Below are 15346 nucleotides of genomic sequence, written 5' to 3' on the forward strand. Positions count from 1 at the left end.
ATATTGTGACCCATCAAGTTTTAATTTGATAAGAAAAGAACCATGGTTTAAAAAATCGGATCAAATTAACTGGTTTACTAGATTTAATCATCACCCATCAAGAAACACTTACAAATCATTGAAAATTCATTTTTAAAGGTAAATCGGATTAAATTATTTTGACTTAATTAATAAAAAAAATATTTTTAAAAAATTCATTATAGAGACAATTAAATTAAGGTTATTTTAATATTAAAATAATCTTAAAATATATTTAATAATTAATTATATAAAATTATTTTAATTATTTTTTTAAAACCATTTGACAATTATTGAATTGGACCACACTCTCCATTGAATCCACGTCCACATTGAATAGAATGTTTCCCAAGAGACAGAAAGGAATATTTAAGTTGATCATGACGTGCAAATTATCAGCATCAAATAAATATAATTTTGGTTAAATTGTTAATATTAAACAATATTTATTTCATTAAAGGATAATAATAAGTCAATAGAATTTTTTTATAATTTACTTAATTTTATTTAAAATTTGATATTCAATGAAAATAGATTTAAGTAGTTATAAGAATTATTAAAACTTTTAATATATTTAAACAAAATATTTAAAATAATTTTATATAATTAATTATTAAATATATATTTTAGATTATTTTAATATTAGAATAATCTTAATTTAATGGTATACATGATCAAACTTGATAAATGAGGTTAAGTTCCTATAATGAATTTTTCAAATATATATTTTTTTTGTTAAGCGATCAAACTAAGATTTTTATCCAGATCAATTATTTGAATCACTTAGTTTAATATGATTTAACTCCAAAAATCATTTTCCAATGAATTATAAGTGTTTTTTGATAGGTGATGGTCGAATTGGTTGGACCGAACAATTTGATTTGGTTTTTGAAACCATGATTCCATCCTTATTAGATTAAAACTTGATGGATGACTATATAAATATCAAAACTTGAAACCTCTTTGGCCAAAGGACTATTTTCCACTCAAGTTTTAATGTAAAGATAAATACACATCTACAAGGTTTAAAAAACTCGGATACTCAACTATAGGTTAACTTATATTAGAAGTAAGGGTAAAATCATCATTTTATCACTAAACCTCAAAATCCTAAAAATTTATATTATTTCTCTCCTTATTTTAGAAAACTAGTAATTTTTCCTCATGATTAAACTTTGAAAAGTTGCATTTCCCCCTAAGTTTTTCCTTCCTTCTTTAGCGATAGATGTTATACTCATTATCGATCAGTCGTCCCACCATCTTCTTTTCCAACTATTGATGTTCTCACCGGACCAATTTCATCAAACAAAGACAATTTGTCTTCTTCATATCTTCAATCAGATGAAGACGAAATATTTTTATTCAGCCAATAGATCGACATTAGAAGCACACAAAGCATAGACTTGAAGAGGCTAAACTATGCACAAGAGACTGCTAGAGCTCTATAGATAGTGTATATGTGTACTAGGTCATGTGTGACAAACTAGTGTTTGTAATCACATTCATATAAATAGAGAACGCCATGCATGGCCGTGTGTTTTTACTTAACAGGAACAGTCATTCATGTTTTATGACTGGTTGTTCCTAATTTATAAAAGTCAAACTAAATTGATTCAATCTTTTTGAACAAGCCCAATTCAATATAGAATTCTTACCACCCATTATACCGGGAGTATCACCAAATAACCCAATTCTTTATAATTCAAGTCAACTCTTATATATGTGTGACCTATAAGCTTTCTATCAAACAAGTACTGTCTTGATTCAAATTGAATTTGGACACAGACCAAGATTGACTTATAGTAAGACATGATGACCATCTAATTAACAGAGTGTTAGCGAACTACTCTTGGCTTTGTCAACTACATGGTTATGCATAATTTGATCTATTTGTCAATTGATATCTCTCAAGGCTGAGACATGGATGCATGCCTATCTTTGTGTCTCCTTGATATGAGCTAATACGCACTGATAACCAAATGACTTGGATTAGGCTACAACCCAATCCCACTATGGCCACAAATTTGAGTGGTTATGATGTCTTTTAACATTCTTATGCGAGATATCACCTCTTGTGTTTAATGAGTGACAAATCCTCTATTGATCCACCATAGCCTTTATATAGATTTCGTATAGTCAATCACCATCTTTATGGTACCCCAGTTATGACAACATATTGGATAGTATCAAACTATACCAATCCTTATACAAGATGATTTGGTGGTTTTAAGTTTAAGGACTGCATGTACCGGTGAGCTAAAGGATTTATTCTCATAAACACAAAAACAACCATCCATCTGAAAATTCTCTTATCGGGTCTGTCCAATGAACACGTCTACAATATGTATCCATGTCTACACAAAACTGTTACTTAACAAATTTGACACGTGAGAACTGTTATCACCTATTAGTAGAGTCGTTTAATACTATGATAATCTCATCATTATTAGTCGTGTCTTCACTCATAGCAATCTTGAGATTACGAACATTTCTAAAACAAGTATGGAATATGTCATAGAATTTCCACGATTAGTCATCTGATTCCTGTGTTACGATTCTATCATTCCAAATACATATTATTCTTATAAACATATTATATTTAACAATAACATACATTAATAATAAAATATTTTTTATTAATAAATTGCATAATAACAAATATTTAAACTGATTGATTCTAAAGTATTACTCTAACAAAAATCACATTTAATATTTGAAATGTTGAATAAAATGAAAGAGAAATCTTTGAAACAATAAACAAACGGAAGAGAATGTTGAGAAAAGATGAAAGACATTGAACAAATCTTTAAAATACACACTTTATCTTTAGTTTTGTTTTGATTAGATTTATTGGAGGTTATTGGATCTTGGTGGGAAACAGGGTAAACGAGGTTAAGGCAAGTCTTTAATAAAGAAAGAAAGTGACTGAAAATTCAGTTTATATGCGTACAATTTCATTAAATCTACATTGAGGGTTATACATATATATATATATATTAAAAAAAAAAGCCAAAACACTTGTTCCCACCCAAGGTTTCATGTAATTTTGAACCCTTATTCAGTAATTTTTAAAAACTTAAAATCCTACCCATAAGTTAAATTTTATTAAAATTCTCAATTAAATATAAGAATAAAATTGTTATTTTAACAATAATATTAAAAAAATGATCATTTATTTTTTCCATTCCATAAGTTTTAAAAACTAAAAATTTCACTCCTACTTAAAATTTTCTAATTTTAAAAAGTCATATTCTCCCCTTGAAATTTGGGGTTTTTTTCTCTTCACCTCTCCGACCACTATCTCTATCTTTGATGACCTCTTCTTTCCACCCTAAACCGTCGCAATCTCTGTCTCTTCACCTCTCTGGCACGAAACTCGTCGTTTAGACAATTTTTATTTAGATTCGATAAGTCCAAATGAATCATCTGGATGTGTAAAAAAAAAAAAACACTCAAGGTGTTTTTGGATCGAGGGGGAATGTGACTTTTTAAAACTAGAAAATTTTATATAGGGGTGAAATTTTTAGTTTTTAAAACCTGGGAAAAATAAAAAAGTTATATATATTTTTAATATTATTATTAAAATAAAGATTCTATCATTATATCTAACTGAGAATTTTAATAGAATTTAGTTTATAGATAAAATTTTAAGTTTTTAAAAATTGACAGATGAACGCTTAGAATCACGACAAACCTTGGGTGGGAATAAGTCTTTTGGGCTATTAAAAAGAAAATCAGAAATGTAGGTTTTCATTAATAACCCTTAAATGCATACAACTTGACGTCCCCAATAATTCAATGAAAAGCATTTATTTCAAAATTGTAGGACTGTGTTCCCAAATAATTTAGCCCAAATTTATTGTTATATATTCCTTTTATTTATTAAACATCACATCCTTGTAATCTACTTTCAAAATAAAAATATATAATAATAAACTTTAATAAATGAAAATTACATTTCCATTAATGCATGATAGTAGTAAGAAAGAATTATTTTTATTTATTTGGCAATAATAAGTTTGCTTAAAAAAGATAAAAAATTGTGATTAAGACATCGGAATGAGAATCAATAAATGGCTAAAAGTTACCTTATATCTATAGTTTCCTACTATAGTTTCCATCAAAGTACATGAAAGTCATTTTACATTAATTTTTCTATTTTCTGTTTTTTTATTTTCTTTTTTCCTTTATTTTTTTATTTTCCATTTTCAAAAGTTTATGGGATAAATAACAATTTTTTAAAATCTTAAGGGTGTTAATAAAATTTTTAGAAGATTTTGGGAATTTGAAAGAAATTCAAATGTGTTTTTGAAATTTTTAAAATTTCAATATGCTCTCAATAATTTTAACAATAATATTACACATCAAAAGAACTGATCAAATTGTAACATTTTAAAGTTTATTAGAGTTTTAATATTTTATTACGAATTTAAGTGATAAATTTACAAACTAGTAAAGTTATATTAGTTATTTGACATTTATATTAAGTGTTAAATGAACTTTTGTAATTTTAATAATAACAGAAAATAGTTATTTATAGAAAAACTTATATTCACTAATAGAATTGGATGATGAATGAGAATTTAGTTTTTTAAAACTTAATAAGAGTTTGTCATTTCATCAAGGCCAAAGGACTTATTTCCACCTAAAATATATTGTTTTCTCAAGTTTTTACCTTTTAACTATAAAAATCTCAAACACTTACTCATATGGGGTTAAGTCTGTTAGTTTTAAAGGTAAAATCATCATTTTATCTGTAATATTAAAAATAAAATAAAATAAAATTTAATCTTTTTTCCCCCCAAAACCCTAAAAACTAAAAATTTGCCCCATAAACCAAGTTTTAAAAAATGACATTCCCCCCTAGGATTTAGTTTTCAATCTCTGATGTCAAATTCGACATCATCATCAATGACAAAGATGTTCCAACACATCACCATACTCCGATAGTCTCTCTCCCCTCCTCTAGAACGCCGATTGATGAAGATCTCATCTGAAAAGATGAAGAGCTTCATCAAGAGACGAAGCTCTTCGTCTTCTTAGACATCTTCTTGGAAAATAAAGAGCTTCGTCTTGCTTATAAAGCTCTCCATCTCCCTAACTTCATTTGATGTAGATCGAGCTTCCAACTGAGAGAAGAGAAATCGTTAGAGGGAGAGAAAGTTTCGAGAAAGAGAGGTCACCGACAATGACACGAAGTTTGAAAACTAAACCCTACAGGGAAGTGTCATTTTTTAAAATTTGGTCTGTGAGGGAAATGATTAGTTTTTAGGGTTTAGGAGGGCAAAAAATACAGTTTTAAGGGGTTAAAGTTCTATTAATTTTAACCATCCATAGGTATTTAAATGAGATTTTTAAAGTTAAGGGGTGTGAACTTGAGATAAGGGGATACTTTTAATAATGATAATTATATCTCAAAAGAACTAATCAAATTATAATATTTTAAAACCTATTAAAGTTTTAATATTTTTTTACAAATCAAAGAAATAAGTTTGTGAACTAGTAAAAATATATTGGTAATTTAACATTTATATTAAGTGTTAAAGGAAGTTTTGTAATTTTAATAAAAACGCAAAACAATTATTTATTGGAAAACTTATATTCATTAACAAAATTGAATGATGGATAAAAATTTAACTTTTTAAAAGACCAAAAGACTATTTCACCCTCAAGTTTAGTTGTATTCTGAAAGTCACACCTACGGGGTTAAAAAAACTCAAAGCCTCATTCATTGACTAATTGAGGTTAAAACTTTTTATTAGAAATAGGAGTAAAATAGTTATTTTACTAATAATATTAAAAAAATAATAAAATTTATTACATTTTCTCTCATAAGTTTTAAAAACTAACATTTCACCTCTCCTAAAGTTTTTTTACTTTGAAAAGTTACATTCCCCCTTCCCCAAACTTTAGAATATTTTTTCTCTCTGGCCACTATCTCTAGCGATTTGGAAATAACGACGATGAAGTCTCTTCATCAACGAAGAGATCTAGGTGAAGAGATCTCTTCATCTTTGGCAAAGAGATTCCATATCTCTTCGTCCTCATCGTCGGATCTCTTCATCTCTGATAAAGAGATCCATTCCAAATTTCTTTTCGTGTGTCGATTAATGGTTTAAAGTGGAGAGGGGAGGTTGTCGGTGTAGGAAAGGTGAAGAAAAAATTTCGGGGGATGGAAAATGTGACTTTTCAAAGTCAGAAAACTTTAGGTTGGGGTGAAGTTGTTAGTTTTTAAAACTTAGGAGAGAAAAGTTAATAAATTTTATATTTTTTAATATTATTAGTGAAATAATGATTTTATCCCTACTTCTAATAGAGAATTTTAAAAATAATTACGTCATGAGTGAGATTTCAGACTTTTCAAACTCTACAAGTATGATTTTAAAAATACATTTAAACTTGAGTGGGATATAGTCCTTTGGCCCTTTTTAAAACTTAGTAAAAATTTGTCATTTCATCAAACTTTAGCTGACAAATAGTCATTTGCATATGTGTAATATTGATAAATAAGATTGAAAAAAAAAAATCATTTATATGCGACATTTTTTTTAGGAACTTTACTTTAGTTAGATCGTTAATTCAAAATTGAATCAATTACACTGAATTTCGATTAATTTGATATAAATTTGCTCAAAATAACACATATTCATCGTTCATTACAATAAACTAAAATAATAATTTGCAATTAAATTTAATGACTTGAGATAATCAGCATGATATTTCTTTAAACTCAAATAATCCCATATCAAATTCACCCACTATTTGGCCCCATGAATCGTTACAAACCTCATAGATACTCTTACTACATGCTTCAACACAGAGATCCGGAAGATCAAACAATGCCTTATCACTTTCTTCTTCCAGTGAACACTGGAACGACGACTCCTCTACAGCTTCACAAGCCATTTCATTCTGGGCGCTTGACTCAAACGTGGCGGCGGCAGCTTCGGCAGCCGCAGTCCGAATATCTTTAGGCGCAAGAGTGGCCGGCCGCGGAAGCTGGTGAGCCAGCTCCGGAAAATTCAGCTGAGCCAAATGACCCTTTATAGCTAGAGATGCAACATCGTGAGCCCGAGCTGCCATTTCTGCACTAGGAAAAGTTCCAAGCCAAATTCTTGATTTCTTCCTGGGCTCTCGTATTTCAGATACCCACTTCCCCCAGCTCCGCACTCTCACTCCCCGATATTTCGGATGCTTGAAGCTCAGCCCACTGCTGCATTTTCCTTTATTAACACTACTGTTATTGACCTCATCGTTTTCAATTTCTGTTTGTTCTTGTTTGGCTCTGTTTGTTTTTTCCTTTGTTGATTTGGCCATAGAGTGAGTGATTGTTGATGAGTTGCTGCAGGTAGAAGTTGGTGAAGTAGACATTTAGGACTCGAGTTGGTGGATGATGATCAATGAGGAAGAGTCTCTGTAGATGCCTTTTAATATAGGCCAAAGGACTATTTCCAGCCCAAAGTATGCGCATTTATCAAGTTTTCCTCTGTTAACTTTGAAAATCTCATTTACCTACTTATGGGCTGTTAAAATTAACTGAGTCTATTAGTTATATCATTTTTTCCTCCTAAATCCTAAAAACTAATAATTTCACCCCAACCCAAGTTTTAAAAAACAGTCTTTTCCCCCCTAGGGTTTCTAGTTTTCAGAATCAATTTTCCGATGCTGTTTCTTCCTCTCCACGACCTCCAGGCGACGGTTCTTCCTCTCCGATACGGTCTTCTTCTGGTGGCTATTTTTTAAAACTTGGGTTAGGATAAAATTATTAGTTTTTAGGGTTTAGAGGGAAAAAATTAAATCAAATTTAAGTTTATTTTTTATAATACCGACAAAATAACTATTTTACTTTTGAAATCGTTAGTTTTAACCATACATGAATAGATAAGTGAGATTTTCAAAATTAACAGGAGGAAACTTGAAAATGCGCATACCTTAGGTGGGAAATAGTCCTTTGGCCTTTAATAAACGACCAGATTCAGCGTATGTTCCAGCATTGGACAGCTTAGATGCTGTTTGTCGTGCAAATGTGCATCATGCATTCATTGACCTCAGTTTTGCATTTGATTGTTAAACTGTTTTATTACATTCGCTTAAAAGGAATGTGACTTGTGAAGTTAATCTGGTAGTGAAATTGAATTTGAACTGATCATGTTCGAATTGAATCGCTAATTTAATTTAATTCACTTTAAAATAAATAGTTATAATTAAAGCTTGAATTCGAATTATAAATATAAAAAAGTATCGAATTTGAATTTAAATTGAAAAATGTTTTGGTTTGACCTCATTGATGTTTCTTTAACTTAGAAGGAAATTATTTTTAAAAAGTTTATATTCTCTATTATAGATAAATCCTATGATGGCACAAAAAAAAAAAAAAAAACATTTTGACAATTTGATTCACCCATTTTAGATATAATTGACTTTATTAAAAAGTAATAAAATTATATATATTAATTTTAAATATTTATTTAGATATTTAAATATTATCATATTGCTCTTTTTTATCAACAAAATTTAACTTTTTTTTAATATTTTTTAATTATAAAACATAAATTTTAAAAAAATATTTTTTATTTTAATTAAACTTTAGTTGGAACTTGAATTTAAACCATTATATCAAGTTTGAACTCATATCTCTACAAATTCAATGAATTCAAACGTAAACTTAAGCGTGACTGTTTTTTCGTCCAGTAAAGCTTGAGTGTAGCTACCTTGCTTGGCCTTCCCTATTTGCATCCAATTCAATCAAGCAGTAAGCTCCTTTATTTTTCTAGCTTGCGAAACGAGAATCTTATGAAGTGGGTTTTGTGGATTTTTGGGATGGGATATTTGTCGGTAGTCACGACACCTATATATTTAGAAATAGGCAAAAAGACAGATTCCCACCTAAGGATTATTGCACAGCCGTACTAATATCCATTAATTATTAAAAACTTAAATTATCAACTATAACTTATTAAAATTAATAGAAAAAATAAATTTTAGAGGTAAAATCATTATTTAACTATTAATATATTAAAAATAATAAAATATTCTCTATTTTTTCTCTAAGTTTAAAAAACTAATAATTTCTTTTATGATTAAACTTTGAAAAATCTCATTTTCCTCTTATTAGATTTCTATTTTTTGACAAGTTTTCTCTAGTTCTCTCTCCCTCTAGCAACCTTCTCTCCTTTCTTCCCCTTCTCCATCGTCTTTGTCGTTGACAAAGATGACATCTTTGTCTATTTAATCTCTTCGTCTTTGACGAAGATATTGTTTTCATCGTTGATGACGAAGACTCCAGAGAATGAAGAAAAGGTCGTCAAAGGGAGAGAGGACTAGAGAAAAACTCGCTGGAAAATCAAAATTTAACAGACAACAAATGTAATTTTTTAAAGTTTAACATTGGGGAAAATTGCTAATTTTTTAAACCTAAAGGGGAAAATTTTAACAAATTGTTTTCAATGTTTTATTATTGTTAATATATTATTAATTAAATAACGATTTTATCCTTGAAACTAACTTTTTTTATTAATTTTAATAGGTTATAAGTAAGAGTTTGAATTTTTAATATTTAGCGCGTACCAATTTGGGTTTACAACAAACCTTGGGTGGGAATAAGTCCTTTGGCCTTAGAAATATATATATATTTGAAACACTATACCTGTTCTGGATTTCACATAGTCACATTATACAGTAGATTTTTCTTTTAAATTTTTTTTTTTTTAGGTGCATTGAATTAAATTTTCTGTAAATGAAAATGACATTTCCAACAATGGAGATCACATGTAATATTGTGTGGTCGCCTGTTCTTTTCTTGCGACTAAAACAAATTCAAATGTTCCCAAAATACCCTATCACAATATTTTTCACATGCGAATAAACACCTGATCAGTCGTGCTTTTGAATGTACCTCTTCACCTTTTTTCTTTTTGCACTTTCTCAGGCTTTTTTTTTTTCCCATCACGCTGAAAATGATGTTACAGTAATTGTTCGTTCAAAACATTCCTGCTCAAAAATTCCTAAATGAGGTAAATATCATTACCCCATGCTTTCATGTATCACTGAAAAAAAAATAGCCAAAAGAAGAAACAACGGAAGGATAATATATGACCGTTAAAAATATTTTTTTATAATTTTAGTGAAAAATTATTTATATTTTTGTTAAAATTAAATAAATTTATGATTTTAATTAAAAAAATTGTTGTGAAAAATTTATTTTTTATTGTTAAAAAGTTTTAACAATAAAATAAATCCCATCATTATCGATTGTTATTATAGTTTTTCTTGTTAAAAATATTAACAACAAAGAGTAGAAAAAATTGTCTCCATCTTTCGCCTCTTTTTTTTTTTTTTTTTGTAGTGTATGTTCTTGTAAAGCTTATATTAATAGAATTAGTATTAATCTTACGTCTAATGTTACCAGTTTCTATATATGGTGAATCCATATGGTGTTCAAAATAAATAATGAAGGTGGGAAAGTGAGAGAAAAAGGAGAAAGGTATAGACTGCGATGGAAAATAATGAAGCAAAATCTAACTCCATTTAAAAGGGAAACCTACCTCTGGACCACTCTCACATGATCAGTCATACGTCTCACTGAACACAGCTGATCACCTCAATTTATGTAGGCCGAGTACTGCCCTGTCCTTCTTAAGCAATGCCACTTTCATCACTGTTTGATGTCAAAATAATAACAACGATAGGCATACAAAATTATGAGATGTAATTCAATGCAAACAATTGAGTATAGACAAAATGGTAATGACCCTCGACCGTGGGTGCTGTTACGAAGTAACCGTGAATATTGCTCTGTGTTGCAGAGTCCGGTTGGACCAATATCTTCATTTATTTTCTATTTTTATTTCAAATATTCATGTTATAATTTCATATTGAGTTAAATCTGTTAATAAGATTGTAAACTTCGACTACATCATTAATGAATGTATTACACCTTTGGCAATTTGCATCTTCTTTAGCGGGGTATATAATTTAGTTCAAACCATAAAATCAGATCGAACTATTTAAAAATTATAGTTTAGTTTGGTTTATAAAATGATTTAGTTTGAGTTGATAAATTTTTGAAAAATAATTTTCAGTTTAGATTATAATTTGGATGATTTTCAAACCAAACTAAACCATAAATCATATTTTTTTAAAATACATATATAATTATATTTGATAGAATTTTTCAATAAATAATTAGATGTACAACTTTTCTTTCATATTTATTTTTTTTACATACTTTTTTTATATTATATTCTAGAAAATTATAATTCCATTAATCTTATTAAATAATATATATTTGGAAGTAATGATTTTAATAGATTTAAACTGGACAACACCGTATTTTTTTAGTTTGGTAATACACCATATGTTGATAGATTGTATGCCTTAGTATGTTTAAAAGTTGTATTATTTATTTATATTTTTATTGTTGAAAATATTCATGCTTTAAGTTCTGGCATATTTTCTTGATGATGTGCTTAATTCTCTTTATTAATAGGATAATAATGAATACAATAAAACTATATATACACATTGTTAAATATATAATTGAATTTTTATGTTATTATATGATTTGATGATTTTAAATCAAGAATAAACTAACGTTAATCACATGATGACACATACTAAAAAATATGTACACATAGTATTACTCCAATAAAAGTAATTGATTTAAATTAGTAATTAAAGATTAAGATAATATTTAAGTAATAGAGAGAGTTGGGATAATGTACATACATCTGTTTTTTATAGTCTTTTTTGTGGGTTATGTTGAATTTGACAATCTAACAAATTGGTATCAGAACAATGAGATTTGGAGTTTTTGATACAATTCTTGTGAGAGAGATGACAAAAAACAATGGGAAAGTCGAATCGCTGATAAAAAAGATGTAATGACAAGGGAGGAGGACATGGAAGGTGGATCCACATGGTGGGAGGCAAGGGGAGTTGAACTAGCCAAAAAGAAGACCTAGAGTTGTTGGAAAAGTTGGGGAAGATGGCTAAAAATATAAAAGATGGGGAGATTAGGAGCAGAAAATAAAAAATAAAAGAAATAATAGAATTAATGTAACTGAATTATTAATTGAAGATTATGATGATATTTGAATAATAAAATATTAGAGTAATAATTAAATTAGTTTTCGAAAATTATGGATTTTAATAGAGTTTGAACTAGAATAAGAACTTAAGATATGTGAAGAATACCAGGTGCAGTGAAGCAAAAGGGGGAAAAAAAGGCCAATAGTCTTATTCTCAGCCAGTAATTTCAAACTCATATTTGTTAAGTTTTGAGAGTTCAAATACTCATTTATCAATTATTAAAATTACCAAAATATGTTAATTTGAAAGGTATAATTGTTATTTAATATTTAATATTAAAAAAATTATTCTCCTTTCTCCCCTTGAATTTTAAAAATTAACCATTTCTCCTCAGACCTAAGTTTTCAAAACTTCACTTTTCCCCCTTAGAGCTTAGTTATTTTTCTCCTTCCTTCTCTATCACTGATTGACTTCGACTTCCCACCCATCTTCTTATCCGATCTCTCTGCCCTTCCCGATAATCTCCCTGAAGAACGATGACCGAAGAATAGTTAAATCGAAGTAATGGAGGAATCCAATTGACAATAGCAGTGGACAAATTGAATGGATTCAAAGATGGAAGTGCTTCCATCATGCAATTCATCTTCTGTCAGAGCTGATTTGATGGAAAACAATGACGAAAAAGGCAATTTGACAAATCAAAGCATTGTCTTCGATTTTGAGATTCATCATTTGTCAGTGTTTCCCATTGTTGGATCTTTGTCTTCTGTCATCATGTTTCATTTGTCCCATCTTCATCTTTGTGCACTATCGATTCATGGTTGTATTCTAGTAGTCGGAAAAGCAAGGGAAGAAATTGCAAATCCTAAGGGGGAAATGTACCTTTTCAAACTTTTAGGTGGAGAAATGTCAGTGTTTTAAATTGAGGGGGAAAATGGAATAACATTTTATTTTTTAATATTATTTGTTAAATGATATTTTTTACCCATTCGTAAGTATTTAGGTTTTCAAAACTTGGCGGATTTGAGTTTGGATTTCAACCAAACCTTGGGTGGGAATAAATCTTATGGCCCGGAAAAAAACACTAGTGTGGCCTTTAAGCTGATTTGGATGGTCGTCGGCATCTCAAAATACCGAATTGGGAGGTCATCATTTTAATAAATTTCCTTTATCAACAAAACATCTTATGTTTTTTTTCGATGTTTTTGCTGAGTCTGGGTGGGAATCTAACACCCTTCTTTCTGCAGCTTGTTTAGTATGGATGGAGACTTTGCACCAATGGTTAAAAGATTGTCCTCTTTTCCTCTCTACCATGTGTTAAAAAGCTTGCCCAAAATTTTATATTGTATGGCTTAGGGCAAGATGTTATCTTTTCCATAAATTTGCAGCAGCACTGAGTAAGAATTTCTCTTCGCGACTATGTAGGGGCTCATGGTATATTTGTGTCGAAAAAGTGGTGGGGGACTAGCTGAGGAATAAAATTGTGAAAGAGATATAGACATATGCATTGGCACTCTTGAGTAAGGCGGCAGGTTGCCATGGTGGCTTCATAGCATGCAGGAAATTACGAGCTCCTGGCCCTTTTTGTTCTGGTATGAACAGAAAGTAGAACAATCCCCTTACATTGTGCATTTTTTACTCGAGGGCAAGCCTACAACAAGGCTATTTTAGCACTTGAATAGATTTCCTTCCAAATTTTCACTTAGATGAGTCCTCACAATTCAAGTTTACATGTTTCCATTCAATGGCAGACCCATGATTTTTATTAATGAGGTTTTCTCGACTTTGTTATTATTCGTGAATTAATTAAAGAAAACTTTTAAAAGGTTATCAAATCTTAAATAAAGAAAATAGTACAACATCAAGAAATTGAAAATAAAAAAATATAATAACACAAGTAATTTTTCATCTGAAAAAATCTCTCCATGTGAAGAGAAAAAAAAAATTTATTTAAATCTGATATAATCAAAAGTATTTACAATAATCGTAATTCACAAAAATATTTAGAATTGTATTAATAGAGGAACAATTAAACTTTAGATTGTATTACTGTAAATCCAACTATAAAAATCAAAATGCATTGATCTAGATTAAAGATCAATATGTCCTTTGTGTACTGATTAAAAAATCAAGTTTAGAATGTTAATAACTAAAGATCAATTATTTAAAGATGAAAATAAGTTATAATAATATATTTGAAATTATTCAATATAACACAATTTTCCATTTTGATATATCCTGAAAGTGTTTAGTGATATCTATATTGTGAATTGTATGAAAACTTGGGTAATTTAGTATATCCAAAATCTTATTTTTTATTTTGAATATAATTTAAGAAAAATGAGGTAAGTCTTTCTTTTCTTTTTTTTTAATTTTGAGGGTGGGCCACGTTATATTGCATGTCTACCAAGTTTCCACTATTGGTAGACCTGGCCACGGGCCGGTTAGGCCCGTGAATCTGATTGAAACCAGCCCGTCTTAAACCATAACCGGAACTGGCGGAATTAGAACGGCATGAATTGAAACCAAAACCAAAATTTGAAGGTTTGGTTTCGGCTTTTCTATTTTTAAACCATCGAACCGCCGGTTCAAAGCCTTGTGAACCAGTGGTATTAAATTTTTTTTAAAATTTTTTTATTTTTAAAAATTTTAAAAGAACCAAACGTCCCCTGCAAATGCAGGGGACTTGTGGGGAAATGAAATTATATAATTATGCAGGGGACGTCCCTTGCAAAAACTAAAAATACAAGGGTTGTCCCCTGCATTCTGCAGGGAACCAAACGGTCCCTGTATAATTTCATTTCCCCACCCTTGTTTTTTAATTTTTTCAAAATTTCTCTTATAAATATTCCTTCAATCTCTCAACTCTCTCACTCAATATTTCAAACTCTCTCATTTATTCTCATTTCTCATTCTCTTAATTCTCAATACTCTCTCAATCTTTCAAACTCTTTTTCTCAAATTCAATTAAAGTTTTTCTTTATTTTTTATTAATTACAATTTTAATTTCTATTATACAATTCATAATTAATTATAAAATTTATCTCTATAATTAATTTTATTTATTATTTATTTATTTTTATTATCATTCATAATTAATTATATAATTAATTTTATTTATTATCAAAAAATGACAATTAGTGAAAATTCTTCAGGTAATAGGAGATTCGGTCAATATTCATATATATCAAATGTGAATGAAAATCAATTTGTAGAAGATTTTTCAACACAAGAAAGTGGAAGTCAATATGTAGAGGTGGAGCAATAATAAAAATAGTGGAGGTGAATGATAAGGTAA

At 29.0% G+C, this 15346-nt stretch overlaps 1 protein-coding gene across 1 annotated transcript; it reads right to left on the bottom strand.

Moving 5' to 3' along the window:
- Nucleotides 1–6708: 6708 nt before the first annotated feature.
- Nucleotides 6709–7430, bottom strand: LOC123226491 (ethylene-responsive transcription factor ERF039-like). The gene has a single exon (XM_044651018.1). The coding sequence runs from the start codon at nucleotides 7387–7389 to the stop codon at nucleotides 6727–6729; it is 663 nt and encodes a 220-aa protein (XP_044506953.1). The 5' UTR covers nucleotides 7390–7430; the 3' UTR covers nucleotides 6709–6726.
- Nucleotides 7431–15346: the final 7916 nt, after the last annotated feature.

This window comes from Mangifera indica, chromosome 9 (genome assembly GCF_011075055.1).
Source record: "Mangifera indica cultivar Alphonso chromosome 9, CATAS_Mindica_2.1, whole genome shotgun sequence".
NCBI classification, from domain to species: domain Eukaryota; kingdom Viridiplantae; phylum Streptophyta; class Magnoliopsida; order Sapindales; family Anacardiaceae; genus Mangifera; species Mangifera indica.